The sequence below is a fragment of the Lepidochelys kempii genome, chromosome 8, assembly GCF_965140265.1.
Source record: "Lepidochelys kempii isolate rLepKem1 chromosome 8, rLepKem1.hap2, whole genome shotgun sequence".
Lineage (NCBI taxonomy): Eukaryota > Metazoa > Chordata > Testudines > Cheloniidae > Lepidochelys > Lepidochelys kempii.
Window position 1 is genome coordinate 5046544 of NC_133263.1, and position 23581 is coordinate 5070124.

Genomic DNA, 23581 nt, shown 5'->3' on the forward strand with positions numbered 1-23581 from the left:
CACTCCGAGCATGTGCTGACAACTCCTGAAATAAGGTCCCTCTTGCTAAATGAAGGAGTGAGCAGAAGGGGAGGTTCTTTAGTAACAGATCTTCCATTCAAACCCTGGGCACAGCCTTAGGTGTGGGACTACCGCTGACATCCCCAGCAACAGCAGTGTCATGAGAGATGGGGCTAAGTAGCCCTGGATCCAGAGAGCAGGACCTGCCACTCTTGGTGATCAGGGATATATTTCCTTATGCATTCAAAGGTGGGGACTATTGACCGGGGCAGGTCAATATTAGGGAAGACAGTTCCTTTGCTCTGCATGAATTTCCCACCCCACATGCGGTCCCCAAACATGCCTAGTGGGGGGAACAAATGCAGCTGAAAAAATACCTTGAGCTTAAGGTTCTTATATTCTCAGTAGTCACCCCTGCTCTTAGGACTAGCCGATAGCTGGAGCAGCATGGGTCGCCGATACCGAATATCTGACCTTTACCGAAAGGCTTTGCTATTCTAGCCCCCGACCAGCGTAAAGGACCCGTGTGCGGCTGTCTGTTGCCAGGGGGACTGAATACTGTCCCCACTCTTCGGGCTGAAATTATAACAACGTCTCCTCGCCCCTTTGTGCTCCACGCGAAGTGTAGCTTGAAATGCCGAAGGGCACAGTCCACCCAGGTATAAAACCACTGCATCACACACATCCAGACAGGAGATCTGGCGAGCAAGTTCCATGCCCTTGCAACCCATTACCCAGCCGCTCTGGTCTGGTCCGCAATGGCTGCATCTAACTCAGCCAATGCCTAGAGCCCCCCCTTTTTCTGCCTTGGGAACAGGTGGAGGCTTCCGCACCTTTACTCATGCTTTCTATTCGTTTGCTTAGTCTTTTTTTTTTTTTTAACTCAGGGAGCCCGCAAGGAACAGACAAACCTCCTCCTCCAAGCAGGTTGGATATGCAAACATACTTTATATAATGCACGACTTGCCGAGCCGCAGAGAGTACAATAAAGTTAATAGGGTGCCCTCATTTCCCCAGGAATGCATTATATAAAACGGCCTTTGCCACGTCATTGTACTGCGGAATGACAGAAGACTAGATTAATAGTCCTCCGGGCTAGCCAGACTACCATATCGCCTTCACGCCCCACACAGAGACGCATGAATGTATATGAAAAAAAATGTCATGTGACTACGGATCTGTACATTTCTAATTGCATTCCAGTGGAGGGGAAGGGTGGTTTTCTGACTACAGAACTGGACTGGTATGATCTGGATTCAATTCGCAGCTGTGGTGTGGACTCGTGTGTGGCCTGGAGGAAATCTCTTGATCTCCCTGGGTGTCACTTTCCCATCGGGCTAACAGGGATAATAGAAAGCATATTTTCTCCCACCCTCTGTCTGTTTTGTCTCTTTAAACTGCCGACTTCGGAGCAGGTTATGAAATGCCGCCTGCAAGGTTCGTTTCACAACAGGGGCGGGCCTGAGCCGCTCGCCAATGGGCAGACGCCGGAGCCGCATCACATGGGGGCTGCTCTAGATTTTACGTAATGTAGTTTTGTGCAAGCAACAAAAGCGTTTGCAAGCCGCAAGGGGGGCGGCAACACCCCCTTCCCCCCCCCCCCCGACAAATCGCTCTTCGGGGATGGAGCCGGGCTGCTCCAGCCCCGGGGAAGTGGCTGCACCCACCTGGCCCCCCTCTGCCTTCCTCCCGGGGAAGAGGAGGGTGGGAGGAGCAGCCTCCTCCCCCAGGCAGGGCAGCAGAAGGGATGCGAAAGGGGAGATCCGGGGAAACCTGCTGCTTGGTCAGAGCGGGTCGGAGACGGGGACCCCGGCACGCAGGAAGGGGGAAGGAAAAGCGCGGAGGGGGTGTCACCCGCGGGGAGCCCGAGCGAGCCCCGCTGCCCCCAGGGGGTGCACGCCAGCCAGCCAGGCGCGGCGGGCGGGGATGGGGTAAGGGGCGTGGGAGGGTCCTTGGGTGCATCCGGATGGGTCCCGCAGCAGCAGCCCCCCCGGCGCGGCGCTGAGCCCGGGCAGGGGCTGGGCGGCCGGCGAGCCGGAGAAGGAGGCAGGCGTCGGAGGAAAGCGCTGGGGGCAGGAGACAGGGGCCACCCCGAGCAACCTGCGCGGGTCCCGGGCAGCCAGGGGAAGGAGAAGCCAGGACAGAGCTGCGCCCCTCGCCTTGTTTAGGGGCGCAGCCCCGCTCCCCGTCTCCCCTGCTTGCCGGGGCGCAGTGTCCCCCGCTCCAGGGGCGCATCCCCCGGCGCCCGCCCATGCGGCGCGCCGCTGCCCCGGGAAGGTCGCGGTAGCTCCCCGCGATGGAAGTTTTCCTCTGCCCCGCTTGTCGGTTTGTCCTGTGGGACCCGGTGACCGTCTCCTGCGGCCACTCTTTCTGCAAGCGGTGCCTGGGCGACGCGCTGCCCTCCCGCTGCCTTCTGTGCCGGGGGAGGTTGAAACTCCTGGGCTTGAGGGCTGTTCAGGGCAACGTCCTGCTGGGCAGCCTGCTGGAGAAGTGCCTGGACCGGGACACCAAGCTGGCCCGGCTGCAAAGCCACCTGCAAGATCTGCTCAGGAGCCGCGACTACAGGGCCGCCCTGAGGGCAACCCAGAAGGGGCTCGAACTGGGTAAGCGTGGCGGGGGGGGTCAAGGGTCTGGGGGTGGTGGGGAGGGAGGCTGGTCAACGTCTGGATCCAGGCACCCAAACAAAGCGAACCCCCACCCGTTCCTGGTTATGTAACTTCTCGCCAGGCGCGCCTGCTTCTGAGGCGGCACCGTCTCTCTCGTTATCAGTTTCCCGTCAATAAAGAGCCGCTTTATTAGCTGAGATGGGAACCCCACCATCAGAGCTCCGCGCACGACGCTGTGCCTTCGCCCGGTGTCACCCACCGATGCAGCTGAAGCCAACCTCATTTTCACCAGGCTTGCGCAGATGAAGGGCTTAATTCCTCCCCACCCCACCCCGCAGGACTTTCAAAAGGGCACTTTTATTATCATCTGTACCAAAGCTCCAAAGTTCAGATAGCGACAGCCCTCTGCTTGTCATGCAGTTGCCGATATTTTCTTTTGCAAGCCCTGCGCCCTGTTTACGTTATTCACCTGCACGTATATAGCTTCCCTCCAGGCGTGTGAGCAGTCATTGCTCTTCCTTCAGGGGCATCTTCTTCAGCAGGGCGAAGGGTACAGTTGCTGGGGCAAATTCTGCTGTCAGCCACTAGTCCAAAGGGTTTTATGTGTGTAAATGGCAGCGGAATCGGAGCCATTATTTACGGGGGGGGGGGGGCTGTGAGTTTATGAGAGGATGGGAGGGGAACAGCTGGTTTAGAAGTTGGAAGACCAGTAGCTGCAGAGTGCTCACATCCAGCGGTGTGTCAGTCCCAGAGGAAGTTCTTTGCCCAACTTTGCTGGTCACAGGGGCTGGAGCCATTTGGAAAAAGGCTATGAAGATGGAAAATCATCAGCAGGGTTGTGAGACCATCGCCCTGTATCCACCCACAGTTACACCTGTCTGAGTCACCGCTGCCTCTTGGGAGAGTACAGCCATGGCAAAGACTCTTAGCCAAGGGTTGGCTAATTCTCTACTCTCCCAGGTCTCCAAGGGCCAGGGCTGGATCCTGCAGTCTTCTTTTAGGATTGACCTCCAGGGGAAGTTTGCCGGCAGGATCAGGCCCTGTATTTTCTGATCATAGGAGGGAATGTGGATTGCTCCTAGGACAGGAACAATACTGAGTACCACTTAGCGTTTAGCTAGAGTTTTGCATTTCCAGTGCATGGCACAAATATTGATTCATTAATCACCATAGTACCAGCACCTGGGAATGCAGTGTTTCTATGTAACTAATTTGCTGATGGCTAATAAATCCTCACTGTGTCCTGAGCAGATCCTTTTATCCAACATATTAACAAAAGGCATGCATCACTTTTCAGCATCACCATTGCTTGATCAACAGTCTTGAAGCAAATGCATGCCGGTGTGTTAATTAACATTTTCATTACTGTTTTATTTTACATCATGGGATTCCTGCAAAAGAAATGTAAGAAAAATGTTCAAAGTTCCAAATCCTTGTTACACTATATGTGTGCTCCAAAGGTTCTTGGTTCTATGCTTACCATATCCCCAACTTGTCTTTATTCTTATCATTTGAATTGCTGTTGCACCAGTCTCCTGGTGCTCGGCGTTGTACAAACATAGAGAAAATATTCAATCCCTGCCCAGAAGAACTTCCCATCTTGGTCATGGATACTGCCTGTCTATAAACAACATTTTAAAAAATTGTATTATTTTCAAGGGAAATGAAAAAGCACTTTGCAGTTAACCAAAGGCAGTGCTTTGTTAATCCATCAGTTGCCTTATGTCACTTTTGCCAATGAGCTAGTATATCAGTGGGAATCGTGGACCTCTCCTTAACTTATAGTGGCAATCAAGATTATGAAATACCATTAGGCAACAACCACAGACGTAAAACAGAACATTCACAAAAAGAACATCTAGCCAGATCTTGAACTTTCCCCTGCAAGCTCAAGTTCACATGTGTCTCGATGCACGTGGCAAATAAACACGATCTGTAGGCATCATTAAACCTGTGAATACTAATGGCCATGGCATTCTGTCTTTACACACACATGAAGGGGACAGGTGAAGTAGTGCAAAATAGTCACACCCTAGCTCTTCCCCTCCGGATTCTGAGCTCCGCTCAGGCCCCAAATGAAAAATGAGTTGTGATTTCACCGTGGTTTCCATTTCTCGTCTTAACAAGACACACTGCACAGCTCAGTTTGGTTGGCAGTCCTGGCTCAAAGACTAGCATTGGGAGGAGGGGCTGCATCTCCTTCTATTATATATATAGTACTATCACCCGGGAGAGGAGACCCAGTCAGAGATCAGAGCCCTGTTGTGCTAGGCACCGAGCAGATAAGTAAGGAAAGGCAACTGCTACTCTAGAGAGCTCATTCTCCAGGATTATGACAAGACACAACAGGTGCATCCAATGAAGTGAGCTGTAGCTCACGAAAGCTTATGCTCAAATAAATTGGTTAGTCTCTAAGGTGCCACAAGTACTCCTTTTCTTTTTGCGAATACAGACTAACACGGCTGTTACTCTGAAACAGGTGGATAAAGAGACACATGGGGATGTGGGCAAGGTTACAGTAAAGACAGGTATGTTTGCATGAATAAATAGTCTCATTGGCCATCACAGTCACAGCTGTCTGCCCGCCAGGACTGCGGCTCATTGGCAGAACTGTATCAGAGCCTAGGCCTGGAACGGCAGAGGATTCAGGTACACTGGCAGTGTTGTGTGCTTGGGAAACGTACCTAGCAAACCAAGCCCAAATCCGCTGCACACCCCAAACACCCTCAGGCTTCTACAGAGCAATCCACCAGAGCATATGTTCAGAGCGCTTACGATTGTTTTATTATGGAGAAGAGAGCGCTGCTAACATTTCAGCAGCGTGTCTTCTTCAGAGCGGTTTTGCTAGAATCTCTTATCTGTAGTTAAATTACTATAACTGCTTGGAAAGCGTTTCCAGTTTGTTGCTCAATTTTAGCCCAAGGCCCTTTTCCTCTTTGGCTACAGAGCAGTCCTTGGCTGAGTTTTCTTAGAGCTTAGAGTGGGAGTTTAACACTCACATCAAGCAGCAGATTTTTGCCCCCCTTAGTCATAAAATCATAGAATCACCAAAATGTAGGACTGGAAGGGACCTCGAGAAGTCGTCAAGTCCAGCTTCCTGTACTAAGGCAGGGCCAAATAAACCCAGACCGTCCCTCTCTAACCTATTCTTAAAAGCTTGCCATGATGGGGATTTTACAACCTCTCTTGGATGCCTATTCCAGAACTTAACTACCTTTATAGTTAGAGAGTTTTCCTAATACCTAACCTGAAGCTACAGATTAACATCACTTCTTATCCTGCCTTCAGTGGACATGGAGAACATTTGATCACCATCCTCCTTAGAACAGCCCTTCACACATATGAAGACTGTCATCAGTTCCCTCCTCTGTCTTCTTTTCTCAAGACTATTCTTTGTCCACAAATGAATTTCCAGAGGTGGATGCCTGGCCACTGCGTTTCTGTTCACTCAGAAGGACGCGCCTGCCCTTGTTATAGCTTGGTTCTGGGTCTCTGCTGTCAAGCTCTCACTTTAACGCACCAGGGCAGCCCAAACGAAACCCACCCGAGTAAACCCCCTGCAGGGTGACGGCTTCCCCAGCACAAACACGGAGGCGATGTTATCGAGCTGGCCTTTCCTCACATTCCGAAGTTAGCATCTGGAGTGCTCGGGGAGATGAGCCTTCCTGGGAATGCTGGAGAGCCAGCAGTATAATTAGTATTTTCTCTCTCTAATCTGCTGTGCATTGCCAGCTGTGGATTACAGAGATGGGCAGGGGGTTCACAGCCAGGCTTTCTCATTGATTAAGCTTGTACCCATCAGCAGTCATGTAACATTCTCACGAGGAGTGACTGAAAGAGAGAAAAAGAAAAGGAGGACTTGTGGCACCCTAGAGACTAACCAATTTATTTGAGCATAAGCTTTTGTGAGCTACAGCTCACTTCATCGGATGCATTCAGCTGTAGCTCACGAAAGCTTATGCTCAAATAAATTGGTTAGTCTCTAAGGTGCCACAAGTCCTCCTTTTCTTTTTGTGAATACAGACTAACACGGCTGCTACTCTGAAACCTGAAAGGGAGAAAATATTCATAGACAGACTGCTTGGCCAGGAAAATTACCAGCACACTGGGGGATAGGTGGCCCCCTCTGCAAATTAATATATGGTATGACCAGTTGACCCAGGGAGCCTTTTAGCTACAAGTCATCGGCTGAAATCCAGCCTAGGTCAGTAGGGTCTGAAAGTAATATCATCTTATGCTTATCCGGTAACCTCTATGAAATTAGAATTGGGGGTGTTAGTGAACAAGTGGCCATGTGACATCAGCAGTCCCCCTGGAATCCACAGTGGAAGTGCTGGAAGAAAGGCAAACCTTAGAGGTGATCCCACCAGGTCAGTGGATGAGGCCCAGTGTAAGCGTCTGTCCAGGAGCTAGCAGAGGTCTGTAGAATGGGCACTATGGCACCTTTCGTTGGTACTAAAGCGGGGAACTTTGAAGGTGCCCAACTGCAATTAATCTGTCATTGAGAACTGAATTCCTCGCTCCCGTAGGCTGCTTTGGGGAATCTCAGTCTAAATTTATACTTGAAAACATAGAGCCAGAACCTCAGCAGGTGTAAATTGGTGTAGATGCATTGAATTTATGCTGATTTACACCAGCTGGGAATCTGGCCAATAAGGGATACAGATTCCCTCTCTTTGTTCCATATTCCTCCTCCATCCATCTTCCTTGACATGGAAATAGCAAACACTTGGTCAGACGGACCTAGTGGCTGTCTCGTGTCCCTGCAGCCTATGGGTCCTCAGCCAACATGTTGTTTTGGAATGTCTCACAGCAGCATCGCTCAGTGACTCACAGCAGACGCCCCTGGGCCTTCTATGGCAACAGCCCACCACAGGGACTATTTATATTCTTTCTCCAGCCACAGAAGCACAGCTGTGTCCCAAAAGACTGCTCCTGGATGTCTGGAGAACAGCCCCTTTCCCTACCTCACCCCCCAACTTTGAACCAATAGGTCCTGTTCTTGAAAGGCAGCTCTAATATGCATGGTCAGATTCCACTCAGTTGAGGTCTTGCTAAGAGATTGGGTACATCAGGATAAATTGGAATGAAGGGAAATTGAAGGCTGGATATTTGGGGTGGGAAAGGGGAATCCCTAGGTTTCATAGATTGTTGAATAGTCTCTGAAGGGATGCTGGCTGTGATTCAGCCTTATTACACCAAGCACCTGAGATTAAAAACCAGGGAGCAGTTCAGCATTAGCAAGGAAAGGGACTAGATGAAATGGAAGCTCTGATTTCCTGTCTCTAAGCAGTCTGATTTGTAACTGATTGCTCTGCTTGTTATTCTGTCCTTTTCCCATAGCCTGTGTCTGGCTCATCTATTCTGGAGAGAGATTGTCTCTTACTCTGTGTTTTTACAGCACCAAGCACAGTGGGGCCCCAATCTTTGCTGGTCCTTAGGCATTACGATAATATACATGATTCATTATTCTAAGGGTGGGTAGTTTACTTGGGATACCCTAAGTAAGTAGAACTGGTCAAAAACTTTCAGTTGAAAAACAGTTTTCTTCATGTTTTATGTATCATTTTCATTTTTTACTGATCAGTTTTCAGTTTGTTTTCTTTTGTTTTTGACGCTTGTACCACTCTGGATCGGACCAATTCACCACGCGCCAGGCTTCTGCAAAAAATCAGAAGTACACCCTAAATGAAAAGTGTCTATTTCAAAATTGAAAAAAAAATCATTTTTGAGAAATTTCCAAACCATGGGAATATAGTAATGCAGATAAAAGAAGTCCTTGTAAATATTTGTGGATCAAAAATGAAAAACTGGGCCCATTTGGAAACCCAGCAGAATTAAAACAGCTTTGAAAATTTCAGAGTTTTCATGAATTAAGGTCTGGAATTATATAGTCTTTAGCTTTGTTGACCAACTCTAGTTTAATCGTAGCCTGCTTTTGCATTACCAGTTCCTGTTATAAAATATTGACATCTGTGACTCACGTCAGACTGGATCATCTAGTTAGCTGGATAAGATCTCTTAGTCATGTGCCTGATGTGAATATTCTACTCTGAGAGTGCTAACCTGCATATTCATTGCCTTATGGACTCTTCTGCATCCTGGCCTGAAATTAAGTCATTAACAAAAAATAATTAGGGCCAACAGTGTGAATTTAGTGGTGACAGAATCATGGCGTAAATTGATCAGAATGCAAATGCAAGTGTATGTGATAACATAGCGCAAGTCTCACCGATTTGGCATACAATGAGTGTGCAAAACAGTTGTCACAACTGTTTTATCCTGTTGGCTGGCTTTCCTTCTACACCCTCTCCTCCGCGCTCCGATGTGCAAGCTGTGCTTATTTTGCCTTGTTCATCCAATGCCAAGTCAGTGCAAGTTACACTACTTACCCCTGACACCTGTTTTCTGATGTTGTACACCCCCCTTCCTCCCAGTTGCATTTGTCCAGGAGATTTCCATAGGACTTGCACCTGTTTGCACTAGGTCAGAATGTGGCTTGCCGTGTATAGGAGATCCTGAGTGCAGACCTTGTATTAACGGCACTGAGGGCTTCTGCCTGCAGCTCCTGATGATGTTTCGCTGAGGCTGTGCCGGTCGGAGGTGTATGTGGCCCTGCAGCAGTATTCAGAGGCGCTGGAGGATTTGGAGGTGGTGTGCCGGAGTGAGCCAGAAGAGTTTGAGGTGCGTCAGTGCATGGCTAGTGGGTTTGTTCTGCTACAAGAAGGTGGATGGGGCACTTGCTGTGGGCTACAACGGCTCCTTGAAACAAAATGTGGTGCAAAATGTTGAGCTTGAGCTTGGGGCTGTAGCCATCTGCTCACAGGGACAGGGGGATTTCATTCCTGGGACGGTTAGAACTCTAAATAGGGGGTTAAAAATGCTGGCGAGCTCTCCCTCCCCGCTTCTCCAGAGGGCTTCATTTGGCCCCACGCATCTCCCTGATCTTGTTTTGCCACACTTCTATGAACCCCTGCCCTGCCCCGGAGAGAGTTAGAGCTGTCCAAAGGAGATGGGGAGGGGGTCCTACAAATATTTAAGAGCAAAATTTGAATCTGTTATCAAACAGGATGCACCTAGCAACTTATCTGCTGGTGCATGAGGATTCAGCACTGGGACTCAGAACTCACAGAATATCAGGGTTGGAATGGACCTCAAGAGGTCTTCTAGTCCAACCGCTGTTCAAAGCGGAACCAATCCCCAATTTTTGCCCCAAATCGCCCCCTCAAGGATTGAACTCACAGCCCTGGGTTTAGCAGGTCAATGCTCAAACCACTGAGCTATCCCTCCCCTTCTCCAGCTGTTGCAGTTTTAGAGGGTCTTCTCCATTAAGCCTCTTCCCCCCTCCAGCTCCAGGGTGCTTTGCCTTTTGGCCGCTCTTCCTGAAATTCATGGGCAGATCAGCATCCCATGAGTCTTAGGGCCTGATCCCATGCCTGTTATAAAAATTGAGACTCTTTCCATTGACTCTAATGGGTATTGGATCAAGCATTAACTTGCTAGACTATCAAGCGCACACCATTTGTTTTGTGCATTGCAATGCTCCACCACGATGCGACGCCTCTGTGTTGTCATGTGATGCTGTAAACTATCGAGCCTTTGAGGACAGACGCTCACAGGTGGGAACACTTCCCTCATCCCTTCTCTTGGGAAATCAGATGGCGTTTTCCAAGGTGCTTTTGGCAGGAAGTTCATCCCTTATATAGTTAGTGTTGCAAAGGCATAAGGGGACCAGGCCATTTTTTGTTACCGCTGGCACAGTTGTTGTTCCCTTGTATGTTGCCAGGCAAAATAGAGTTGTTTTCTCTATGGTGAGATCTCCTGTAGCTCACTAAATGCTGGAAGTAGGTGCTTTCTTCTTGGCTTTCCCCCCACAGGCCAGGTACAACAGGATATTTGCTAGACAAGCCCAGTATAAAAGGAGTTATATGCATGGCTCCCTCCCACCTCCAGCGCCCTGCTAGAGATTTCAGGCCAGACCTTGAAGGGGAAAGGCAGCTCGGTCTCCAGCCTGCCTGCTTAAACTGAGCTGGCTGATTATGCCAGACTATGGGCCCATGGTTTCTTTATGACACAGGCTCTTGTTCACCATGGGTGGAGCTGACCTCTTTTTCTTTGGCCCTCGTTCAGCGTCTGTGAGCAAGGGAGTAGCATGGCCTTTTACATAATATGACAGTGACAAATGTTCATGCCGTTTGATTTTTCTGAGCTCACTTGCCCAGGTTTTGGAGAGATCTGGTTTCTCTGTGTGTGTTTGCACAGTGTGGGCTGGATTCTCTGTGGCGTTGTGGCCCCTTTATACTTCTCCAGCTACACAAGGGCAGCCAGATCTCCCCATGAGGGAGTACTCTCAGCATAAGTGGGTCCCCATGGGAAGAGCGGGCATGGCTGGCTCTGTGCTGTCTTCCCTTGCAGCCCACTGTGTACCAGGGGCACATCAAGGAAAAGAGAGAGCATGGCTGGAGTGAACTGGAGGTTTGGGGGCTGTGGGCAATCGGATGTAAATTACAGCAGCCTTGAGGTTGCTCTAATTTACACTGGGGACTGAGCACAAAGGTGTCTTTGTCCCCTCATTTTCTGCACTGAGCATTGCTTGGCTGGAGTGCACCATGTGGTGCTATGTCTTTAATGGCTGTACTAATACAAATTATACAGAAAGATGAGAGGATTTTTCTTTTCAGTGTCACAAATTTTCTTTGGACTCCAAAACTGCCAAATTTCCACCCAGATGCAAATATCTTACCCTCAGCTCAGGTTAATTTGGAGCCAGGTCCCGGCAGTGCAGGGGAAATGCAATAGCCACTAAGGGGTTTCTTCTAGCCTTCCTTGGCCTATAGTTTGGAAAACTTTCATGGTGGCCCTTCCCTGTGTCCCTGGGGGATGTCTGGGAAAGGGACAGCTTGCAGAGAGCAGCAACAGAGATCTAGAGAGTGGATGGGAAAATGTGCTCATTGTGCAGAGGATCCAACCTTTGAATGCCACCACCTTCCAGCAGCCCTGGTGCAGCTGGTTACCAAGCCGGGCTCATGGTCCATTGCTAATGCTGAACTCACGCGCTTGCTCTCTACACAGTCATCGGGTGTGTCTTGCTTGGAAGCACATTAACCAAATTAAGTGACAAGTTGCAAATATTGAATGTTGAACCCCGCTGCCAGTCTGGGGCTCCGTCGGGGGCCCCTGTAAATGTAAGATTTACTCCTGGCATGTGAAACCTTAAATTAATGAAGACTTGGCCTGCCACTTCTCAAAGGTTGCTGACCCCTGTTTTAGCACCACAGAACAAACACTCGTGTGTGAGCTTAAAGAGTAAAGTTATGAGCCAGCAGCAGTAGTAGGTCGCTATCCTATAGAAAACCAGCCATATCATGCAGTACCCATGTTGGCAGTGTGTTAAAAACACAGTCTCCAAAACATTCTGTACTGCTCAGCGGGACTAGGTGCCTTCTTGTCTCTTCCATCTGTAATTTCTGTGATTCTTGGAGACAGCAGCAGTACGGAGTTCACATTTCTCCACACACGGCTTTTTATGACATTCATGGGATTCATAGCTCAGTTCATGGGGCTTCTCAGAGGGAAGCCGAAGTGGCCATTTGGGGTTTCTTTTAGGGGGTTCCGCAAGGTCTGCGTTGGTAGGCAAACTTATATTAATGCTGCCTGTTGAGCAGATATAATGAGGACTTGGGTTCCTAGGGCTGCCAAGCTCGCGCCTCTCAGAGGCATGAGGTTCCCTTTAAAAGAAAACAACCAGCTGGTGACTAATCCGGACGGGGAATCTGTATGGCTCGGTCCTATTTGCTTTGCTCCTCTGCAGGGTTATTTCAGGAAAGGAAAGGTGCTGCTGGAGATGGGGCAGAAGTCCGACGCCTTGCTGCAGTTCCACCATTGCCTTGCACTGAATCCCAGCTTCCCTGCCGCTCAGCGCGAGATGGAAAAGGTGAGTGTGCCCCGGGGCCTTTCAGCCAAGAGCCAGGCCCCACTTTAAACCTGTCGACTTCCCCAGGAGGTAGAAATCTGGGCATGGATTTCAGTGCCCTCGAATAGAGCGATGAGGTGCTCCTTCCCTCCCGGAGACTGGGCATCCTGCTCCACCGAGTCGCTAACCCTGCCAGCGTGGGAGTGAGGAATAGTCTCTTCCTGAGGGCAACTATGAACAGGCTTCCTTCCCCTCACCCCCCACCTTCCCCAGGCAAAAGCCTTGCAGTTTTCCTGTCCAGAAAACTGCCTCTCGAGCCGCAGCTCCAAGTCTCTGGCCTGGCAATGCTTAGCGAAGGCACTGCACCCAGGCTGGTTAAAAAAGAGCAGTCAAGCCAGCCCGGAGTGCGGGGATCTCAGTGCAGATCCTGTTTGGCCGGTGTCCCTCCCCTTACAGAAATCACCATGACCTTTGGCACCGCTTGCTACCCCTGGCATGCTTCCATGGGCACAGAGACGTTTCCTCCATCCGAGTCCAAGGCGAGGAACACGGTTGTGGGTGGAGCGGTTTGCCCTGCACCTGCCCGTGTTGTACCAGTTTTGTTGGCAAAGTCCCCACGGCTGTTAATCACCACCGTCGTATTCGCTGTCTTCTACCGCCCTTTCTTCCCGGCTCACTGCGCTGCCCAGGCATTAGTGTGGCAATGGGTAGAACTGGTGTGTCATTGCAGCAGGAAACCAGGATTCTGTCCAGAGGCTTTGAAGATAAGAAATTGGGCTTGGATCTTCATCTCTACCCTGTCCTATAGCCATCAGGCATGGCTGGAGTTTGGTCCTGCCTAGCTTCTAGAATATAGAGGGTTGTGAGGGGAGGAGGGACGACAGAGGGCGTTGAGGGCTTAGACTTTTCCACCCCAATCTAGAATCCACATTCCACCTTATGGTGTGCTTTCCCTGCACCAAACGTGTGACGTGACTCCTCTGCCTGCAGCTCCTCACGCAGGATGACTCCCCGCTGCCCGGCACTGTTGTGGAACTACTGAGTGCTGCCAGCCTGGACTTTAAAAGCTCCAGCTCAGGGAAGGAAGGAGCAGGCCCTCTGCTAAGGCCCTCTGCGGCAGGAGAGTGTGGGCAGGTGAGGAGGCCTGTTGGGCCTGCTATGGTTATGCGTGCAGGTGCAAAGATCAGGTGAAGATAGTCACTCAGAGGGATGGGTGTGTGTAACCAAGAGCACTGACGTGTCTTTCTCTGGGATTGGGAAGGGGGTGAAGGAAAGACGGAGGGAGTTGCAGCTAGCAGAGATTCAGCACCGCAAAGGGGTGAACAGGGTGGGTTGAACACCGGGAAAGCGATACCCCCGCATCTCGTGAAGGGATTGGGCAGGTATGAGAACACGCCCATTTTCCAGATTTTTCCCCCCTGCTGTGTTTTTGGTAAGCAAAATATTTCCAAACTGATCTCAGGCAACAAAAGATGTGACAGCAAATTCCCCCCCCCCCCCGTGTTTCATTTTTCGAGGAAAAAAAGGGAGGGGGGATTTTTTGTTGAAAAGCTTTACGTGAGGAAAAATTCAGGCCAGCTCTCTTAATGAAAGCTCCTCTCCTATTGTTACTTTACCCTCTCTGGGAGACCCCGCCAGGTGAGGAGGGACGTGGAGACGGGGGAGTGTGGGTTCAGCCATACCCAGGGAGTGGGCGGAGCTTGGAGAGAGTTGGCCCATGTTTTAAGCACAACACTGGCCATCCTCTGCATGCATGATAGGTGCCCCGGTTGGATAACAAGGGGACGGCATCTTTGTTCTCCTCTGTAATGTGTGTGTGTTTCTCCTCTGTAGTGTGGGTGTAAAATCCTTCCCTGGGAGCTCCCATGCCCAGCATGAGTGGAAAATCCTTCCCCCTTGTGACTCAGTAGTGCAGACGTGTCTATGGGGAATGCAGGAGAGGCAGGGGTATCAGGCTTGACTTTTTATTTTTTGTGATCCAGGATCCAGAGAGAGAGACGGAGGATGGGAAGGGGGAAGCTTTGTCTGAACTTAGCCAGTTGGAGCCTCAAATTCCCCAGCAGCCTGCCTGGTGGTTGAGGAGAAGGAAAGACTCAGGGACTTCGACAGAGAAGCAAGAGGGGAGATCATTAGGTAGGAGGCCTTGCAGACACCTGGAAGCCCATCGAAATGCCGCAAGTGTGTGTGTCACCCTGTCCTCCATTGCAGGGGAAGTTTGCAGCCTCTCTCTTGGCATTGGGACCTACGGTGGATAGGGCTTAATATTCATGGAGAGTAGAAGAGTCTCAGTGGTTGTGGAAACCCAACATTTCTTAATGAGGCTTTGTCGGTCTCCTCTAGAGTGTGTCCCCTCACCAAGCCGGGTAGAGAAGTCTACTCCAGAGACTTCTGACTGTATGTGGTCAAACTCCACCCTAGAGTCACACCTTCTCAGACTCCTCATCATAGGAAGTACAGAGCAGAAGGCCATGACCTGAACTGGACAGTGTCTATCCCCCTCACCTGGTCTCGTAGGCTGGGGGGACTGGCTTGGGGTATTTGGATTCAGGTTGGAGTTGTATTTGGAAGTACAGCATCATGTGGTTGTGAATTCCATCCCATCCCATTTGTACTGTGAATTCCCTTCTTCCAGCAGATGTGCTTCCAGCATATTTAGCAGGGTGATTTCCCCATGCATACTCTCACTTAGAAAGGCAGCTGTTAATGCCTGCTCCAGTTACAGTGTGTCCTCCACATAGACAGGCTTAAAAGACAAGTGCAGTTACTTTGCTCTCAAACCAGAAGCCTACAGAAGTCTGTGGAAATATTCCCAATATCTTCCAGGGGCTTTGGATCAGGCCCTCCATTCCGGAGTGAGAAACACTTCCTGTCCTGTACACACGGGGGGAAAATGTTTTTCCAAAGTATGAACTTGGCCTTAGCTTTGGGCATGATGACTGCCGCGACACACACATGCAATTAGATAACGCTACCTAGCACTTTGGCTTTTCCTCTTCAAAGCATTGTCTGGGTAGTAACGATTTACACCTCACACCACCCGTGGGAGGCAGAGAATTAGTTTCATTCTCCAAATGGGCAAACAGACCTAGAGGGATGAAATGACTCACTCAGGCCATGCAGAATGACTCACTCAGCGGCAGGGCAGAAATGATTGCTCCTGGTCTTACGCTTGCTTCACTAGACTTGAGATCCAGGCCACACTGCCTGCTAAAATGTTACATTTGAAATCCACCCGGCTGAAACCCTGTGGCTGTATGCTGCAGGAGGGCAGATGAGGTGATCACAGAGGTTCCTTCTGTCCTTAAATCTATGAAAACCCCCAAGCGTTTCTCAGAGGGCATCACTCATTCCTCTGCTTCTAGGTATCGGGGAGGAAACAGCAGGAGCAAAATCTAGCCATCGCCACGAGCCAGAGCTAAGGGACCTACTGAGCGTGTCTGACCTGGAGTGCTCCCTCTGCATACGGTGAGTCACCAAACGGCTTTTGCCGAGCTGGGGGCACAGTTTGCTGGCCCAGACCTTTTGCTCACATCTTGCTGCTAAATTTTTCATGCCCAAGCGCAGGCAAAGCTAAACGAGGGACGCACGATAAAGCGCGCAGGACACGGATAACAATGTGTGGTCGGTCCCTTTGATGTCGATAACAGAGTCCGTTACCACCAACTCGTAAGTCAGCATTCCTAGTGCACTCTGTGTGATTCACTGTAATGAAAACACTAGGCACCCGTAGGCTGAGGGCCATGTGATTGAGTGAGTTGATAGCGAAACCAAGTGAAACTTGCCAAAGGGTGTGTTAAAATTAACTTCATTATCCACTTAACTCTTTGAGTACCTGGAACCCTTACACAGCTGTCCTCCTCCCCGCTCCTGAAGGCTCATGTGCGCGCAACAAGAAGACAAAGACGTTTGTACATTGCAGCCTGGGCCTGAGGCCGCTCCTAACCCTTTCCCTGCTCCTAGTAGCTACACGGGGGGGGGGGCGGGGGGGGGTTCAGCCAGCGAATGGGCACCGTGGGAAATGTACCACCCACACTGTAAATGAACTGAGGAGGGTGGAGTTAAACTAGGGGTGAATTTGGCCCAATGTACCTGAAAATCGCCAGTCGTTTAATCCCAGGACTGTTTTTTGAGGAGGGGAATGAGGCATGTACAAGTGTCCAGAAGCCCAAACTGTAATGGAGAGAGAGAAGCCAGGAGAGAAATGTTAGCCCAATGATTGGCGCTTCCATTGGGCAGCACATCCTGGCCTGTTAACATCTTCTCCAAGCAGCGGGCACTGGTCCAGGGCTCTCTGCTCTATGTCCCTCTTTGGTCCCTACTCTCTTGCTGGCCCATGACCTCTCTCCCTTCCCTGGGTTTGTCCCAAATAATCTGTTACTCTTCATGTCTGGGTGGACCCTCCCCTCCTCCGGGGGAAGGCTTTTGGGGCCATTTGGTGGGACCCTGCCACCTGCTACGGAAAGTCACATAGGCCAGTCATTAGTGCTCTCTGGGCGAGGAGATCGCTGGGAACGCTCTGGAGGCAGCATGCTTGGCCTTCGTCAGTGCTGGTGGGATGTAGCGTCTTTCATTGCCTAATGCTGACCGCCCCGGTTGCCTCCAGAGGAAACCCCTGCCCTGCCTCTAGGCAGGTGCAGGGACGAGACAGCGTGTGTGGGATCACCAGGACTCCAGCAGGGATGCTGTGGGGCTGATCTCCGAGGTTTTAGTGGTTTAACTCCATCGATCGGAGCCCAGGCTGCCGATCAGGGGAAGTTTCAGAGTAACAGCCGTGTTAGTCTGTATTCGCAAAAAGAAAAGGAGGACTTGTGGCACCTTAGAGACTAACCAATTTATCTGAGCATAAGCTTTCGGTGATTTATACTTCTGATTAAGCAGTAAGCCAGCATCACAGACAGGCTTCACACTGGAGCATTCAGCTAACTAAGCAGCAGGCCAAGGTGGGCATGTTCCCTCACAAACGGCTGGCCTCTCCCAGCCGCGAGAAAGGAGATCTGGGACATGGCTTGCCCCTGCAACAAGGAGAAGTGGTACATGCGGCCTTTTCTCCGAGTTGGGTCTGACTGTGTTCTGGCTCAGTGGAGCTACCCTTAATGCCCACCAGCAGGGACGGGAGGAGAACTAGGCCTTGTGCTTGGGTATGTTGGCCAGCAGCAGACAGGACCTGAACAAACAGCTCTGCCAGGGCTCCTCAGTCCTGACCTTAAACCTGCTGCTCCCTCCTCAGGCCTCTGTTTAGCAGAGACCTATGGCCGCACTGCGCTCAGGCAACTTGTCCCTGAGCCATGGCCCCCGTGACCACCCTGGGACTTCAGATCAGCCTCTGAACCCAGGAGCAGTGGCTTGAAGCGCTAATCCCTCTGGATGACCCAGTCCTGGTCTGCAGCTCAAGGGCTGGTTATTTTTTAAGCCTGAGTTCCCTCGATTAAAAATAATAATGCGATTAATCCATTAGTGTAGACGTCAGTTCGATGAGAGGAAATGGTCTGTGCGAGCCAAGATGCTGCACAGAGCTGGGGCCTCCTGGCAAATTGACTGGCAAGTGCTGGCAAGTTCTGGGAATAACTTGCTAGGCTGGCTGCTCCTGGCGAAGGGGAGATGGCCATGTGAGCGGAGATGTTCAGTGATGTGTGAGGCTCTGGGGCAAAGTCACTGAGTGTCATGGGGTCACGTGTCTTCCAAACACTAGTCATACTCAGCTGCACATTTCCTTTACAGTCAGTTGCCTGCCAGGAGGCTTGGCTGTTAGGGGAGTGAGCACCAGGTGCAGGAGAGCTGACTTGCATTGTAAGATGGAGGTGCTGGGCAGGTGTCAGAGGGTGAATTCTCTGTCTATGGTAATTCTATGGTTCTATTTGCCATAGCCTCTGGCTGCCTGACCCTCTTAAGCTGTGTATCCTCCCAGCACCCCTGTGAGGGAGGGAAGGGCTGTTAGTCCTGTTTTACAGATGGGCACCTGAAGCAGATAGACTGACTGTGAGTCTGTGCTTCCCCCTGTTCAGCCCCTTCCTTCATGGACCATGGAGGGAATGGGATTGTCTGCATTGCCTTCAGCATGCTCATAACACGTTTAGCTCTACAGTATGATAATGACTGTTGTCTAACCTCATGCTTCAGGGCTTCAGCCAGTCACTTGCTGGGGTCAGGAAGGAATCCCCACCCCCAACATACACTTTGAATTTTTTCCCCCCCAACTTCCTCTGAAGCATCAGAGATGAGCCACAGCTAGAGACATGATACTGGTTGGGGTGGACCAGTGCTCTGAGCTGGTACAGAGAATCGTCTGTCTTAGAGGCCTGGCTGGTGGGTCTAGCTCATATGCTCAAGGTCTAACTGGTCGCTATAGTCAGGGTCAGGATGGAATCTGCCCCCACTGGCTGGCTGGGACCTTGGGAGTTTTTCACTTTCTTCCGCAAATGAGGCCTGGCTCCCCTCCTGGGATCACAAAGCTCTGTCTCACCTACTCAGTTCCCTGCCATTGCAGGGCATCAGTGGGATCTCTGTCTCACTTGTACTTGATACCTGTGGTACACAGCAGTTTAGTCTCCTGAGGTTTGAAATGCTTGAGTTTAAGTGAAGTCACTGGGCTCGACATAGCGGGATTTGGGTGCAGGTTAATAGCCTGTGATACAGGGGCGGTCAGACTAGATCTAATGGTCCCTTCTGGGTTTATGAGACTCACCCAAGAGGTCTATGGCAGGGCAGTGCTTGAACCCAGGTGTCCGCTAGTGCTCTAACCAGTGGCCATCCTTCTGCTCTAGCTCTAAGAGCTCCCCCCTGCCTCCCAGCAGTGAGAGTAATTCATAGAACAAACTAACAAGCAGATCCCCAGTAAAGTGCTCGTCCCCTTTCTGGGGTGTAAGCATGGCAACACAGTCTCCTCTCCTGTTGGCTCCGGCCTCCGCCAGGTCCCCAGTAAAGCATCCTGACAGGTTGCATAGCCGGTGAGTCCTAGGTGCCATAGGGCACAGCTGGAGCTTTAAGAGCGCGGTGGGTCCTTCGTGAGCTCTGGCCACAGAGAGACATGTGTCAGTGGCGGGCAAGATGCACCCTGCCCCCTAACACCCTGGTCACGTGGCACCCAGAGTGTGGTAACTCCATCTGCCACGGGCTGCCCGCAAAGCAGTGCCCTTGCTTTGGTTCAGACTGCAGCAGCTCAAAGTGTGCGTCCGCGAGCCTCCCACACGTCCTTCGCACTGGCTGCCCAGAGAGCACACATGCTTTGCTGGCTTACGAAACCTTAACTAGACTGGGACCCAGCTACCTGGGGGGCCTGCTCTCTGCTTCTCTCCGTCCTGGGCTTTCGGCTCTTCTAAGGCCAAATCATGGCTTGTAACTCCACGCACCCCTCTTCCACCCTCCTGCCTTCGGTTTGCTCAACCTTGTGCCTGTGGTTCTGCAGGATGTTTTTTGAGCCAGTGACCACGCCCTGCGGCCACACCTTCTGCAAGGAGTGCCTGGAGCGCTGTCTGGACCACAGGCCCAACTGCCCACTGTGCAAACAGAGCCTGAGAGAGGTAAGAGGAAGCCTCTGGTGACTCTGTGGGTTGGAGCAGAAGGGAGATCGGAGCACTGCTGTTAACACGCTCCAGCTGTAAAAGCAGCAGGCCTGGAAGCAATATTGGCCAAACTAGGAGGGTATAAGACTAGGACTGTGCTGTACATTGGCAAGCACTGTTCTCTACCAGATGGGGTACTGGGTCTGCTCATGTATGTGTGATCGTATAATGCTTTTTCACACAACATGCAATTAGACTGTGGAACTCATTGCCACAAGACTAGTTGAGGCCAAGAATTTAGCTAGATTCACAGAGGAACTGCACATTTATATACATCTAGGGTTATAATAGTGAAGGCTAACAAAAATGGAAGGGGATTAAACCCTCATGCCTCAGGGATTAAGGGAATCTCTAACTAACAGGGATTAAGAGGAGACCATCACAAAGCAGATTATCTCAGGGTGTTCTTGAAGCTTCCTCTGAAGCATCTGATATTGGCCACTGTCAGAGACAGGATACTAGACTAAATGGACCATAGGTCTGATCCAGTCTGGCAATTCCTTTCCTATAACACCTAATCCTATTACACCTGTGGGAAACCCTCCTATAGCTGGAATGGGAGGGGCCTACATCACTGGGAGAAGAAGATTGTGGGCTCTCTCCTTCCCATTCTTTGATCTGAAATGGCCTTTGGCTCCATGAGGGGTGGGGATAGTTCCCAGCTTCAGTTGGGCCCCTGCACTACCGTGAATGTTTTTGACCAAGGTTATACTTCTTTCTCTTTCCCTCTCTTCCAGTATTTGAAGGCTGGGAAGTACAACCCCACCGTCCTGCTGGTGGAGATCATGGCGGCCACCTTTCCCTCGCAGCTGGCAGACAGGAAACGGGTGCATGAGGCTGAGATGGCAGAGCTCTCAAAGTAAACAAAGAACATCTTCAATATATGTGTGTGGGTGTGTTTGTGGGGAGAGGGGCGGGAGAGCGAGTGTACGTGCCTGTACCATAATGTGGACAGGGGAGACCTTCAGTCTCAAAGGGCCCTTCAGAGAACAGAGAGGATCTCACTGAGAAGCTGCTACCTGGTGGGTTGGTGGGGTTCTCTCCACTGGGCCTCCATATCAGATCAGCTGGATGGCTTCATTGGCAGAGTTATAGCCCCCTGGATGATCTGAGGCGATGATTTATTATTCTGCAAGGCCAGAGCATTGTTTCTTCATGCATCCCTTGCCTCTTGGTGGAATGCAGTATTAAAGAGCAGGTTTGTGAGACTGGTCAGGTCCTGCTAAGTATAAATTGACTCCTTGAGACTGATGAGACTTGGTGTCCTATGCTTTTCCATGTGCTGCTCTTGCCACGTCCACACGGAAAAGGGGTGAAGTTTCAAAGCAGTGACCAAGAATTTCTTTCCTGTCATCCCCTTCCCTGCAGCCTGACCAAGAACATCCCCATCTTTGTGTGCACCATGTCTTTCCCGGGCATCTCGTGCCCGCTGCACGTCTTCGAACCTCGCTACCGTCTCATGATGCGGAGGTGCCAGGAGACCGGCACAAAGATGTTTGGCATGTGTATGTATGAGAGTGGGAAGAGGTGAGCCATGGACCAAGGCACCAACTGCAGCTGCATTCTCATCTCTCCATCTGTGACCCCCTCCTCCCACTACCTATGCTTCATCCTCTCAGACCTATCGACTGCCCCATTTTTTGCTGTAGACATGTCAATTCCTGTGTCTTTATCTTCCAAAATAGTAGCTGTCAGTCTAGGGGCCCTGTGATGTCCACGGGGGGCCACTGTCAATGCTGGAAGAAAGATGGTCCAGTGGTTAGGGCCAGGTACAGCAGTGCTGTGGTCTACAGCTCTTCCAGCATTTCTGTTGGAAACCCCCGTTAGGAGAATGATCCACATGAAGGGAGTTTGGAGGGTGGGGAAAGGAAGCTGCACAGATCCTCCAAGAGGCACCCCTCTAGTTCCTTTCAGAACAGCACTGACAGGCTCCAAAAGGCAAAACCCCTCTCCCCTGGTGGGAAGATGGTGGGCTGCCCACCTGGGTCACAAGGGTCAAAGATGCTCAGGGCTCCGGCAATGATATGCAAGAGCCCTGAGTAAAATATATCCATAGTTACCGGTTGCGTAGCTTGGACATAATTCAGTGTCCTGGACACTGGAGGAATCACTCCCTTGCAGATGTATGTGGCTTAGTGGAGGGTTTTACAGATTGACAGGGAACTTCTCTGTGTGTAGGGCCTTCATCCAGCCAGTTACTGGGGCTTTTTCTTCCTTTTTTTGTGGAAAGACGCTCTCGCATTGCTCTCACGCCTAAGCTCCTTCCCTCTCCTCCTCATACTCCCCTCTCATCTGCTCCAGTTTTGCGGACTACGGCTGCATGTTGGAGATTCAGCACATGGAGTTCTTGGCCGACGGGCGATCCCTGGTGGACACGATAGGAAGGTGTCGGTTCCGGGTGCTGAGGCGGGGACACAGGGACGGTTACAACACTGCTGATATTGAGTACCTGGAGGACGAGAAGGTGAGAGCAGCCCGTAGGGCTGCTGTATAAATGCACAGCAGGGGCAGTAGCAGTCATTCAGCGGGGCAGACCACCGGTTGAAATGGGGCTACCCCAGAACGGTGAATTCTGGCGCATGGGAACGTTCTCTCCAGGCGCGTTTCTGGGGCTCAGAATTTCCGTTCGCTCCAGCCATCTGCTGCCAGCTCATCCCTTGGTGCTTTATAATCTCTACTTCCCAGGCTTAGAGCGTGCGGGGGTTTCCAAGAACGGACTTCAGCCGTTTCACCCATGTTGACCTCCTTGCACCCAACGCCTAACTGGCTGCCCCCACCTCTGTGCTGCAGGCCAGGTTCGTCATGGAGGGCATCCCTTCCCCCCGCTGGCCGAATAGCTCGCCAGTGCACTGGTGGTGTTGAACGAGGAACCGGTGCTGTGCACATGGGATCGGCCCCCTCCGCGAGTGAGCTGACCCAGGCCAACTTCTGCTGGTCGCAGCCTTTCGAGGAGCCACTAAATGGACACAGTGCTGTGGGGGCGGGTGGCTGGGATGACAGCAGTGTCATGCTGGGTTGGCACTGCCTGCTGCAGAGAGGAACCTCACCCGTGCTCGCACTGCTCCTGCATGTACTATGTTACTGAACCAGTTTATCTAAAATCCCTGTATTGCTTTCTTCTCCTCTCCTGTCTTCACCACTCCTGCACTGTCTCCTTCCAACTCCCTTCCCCTGATCTCTCACCCCCTCACCGGGTGCTCCCCATCACTCTTCCTTTCATTCTGCTTTCATCTCCCCACCGGCCAGGTGGAAGGGGAAGAGCTGGCCGAGCTGCACCGTCTGCACGAGTGCACCTACCAGCAGGCGCAGAAGTTTTGTGAACACGGGGATGCTGCCTTGAGGCAGATTCTGATGCACCGCGGCCCCCTGCCTGAGAAGGAAGAGGACATCCAGGTAATGAGGGAGTTGCTGGTGAGGCGCCTCTGGGATGGCTGCCTTCTTAGAAATAAACTTACAGATTCCACAGATGCAATGGCCAGAAAGGGTCCTTGTGAGCTCTAACC

General features: G+C 51.2%; 1 protein-coding gene across 4 annotated transcripts in view; it reads left to right on the forward strand.

The window, feature by feature from the left end:
• Positions 1 to 1578: 1578 nt before the first annotated feature.
• Positions 1579 to 23581, forward strand: part of LOC140915533 (LON peptidase N-terminal domain and RING finger protein 1-like) — a 52767-nt gene continuing 30764 nt past the window's right edge. Inside the window, exons 1-11 of one of the 4 annotated variants that reach the window (XM_073355287.1) lie at positions 1580 to 2603; positions 9172 to 9290; positions 12418 to 12540; positions 13510 to 13653; positions 14502 to 14652; positions 15882 to 15984; positions 19922 to 20036; positions 20816 to 20937; positions 21447 to 21605; positions 22380 to 22542; positions 23325 to 23471. In XM_073355287.1, coding sequence (XP_073211388.1) covers positions 2297 to 2603; positions 9172 to 9290; positions 12418 to 12540; positions 13510 to 13653; positions 14502 to 14652; positions 15882 to 15984; positions 19922 to 20036; positions 20816 to 20937; positions 21447 to 21605; positions 22380 to 22542; positions 23325 to 23471 — 1653 coding nt within the window. In that variant the 5' untranslated portion in view covers positions 1580 to 2296. The other 3 variants (XM_073355290.1, XM_073355288.1, XM_073355289.1) reach the window with 3 other exon arrangements.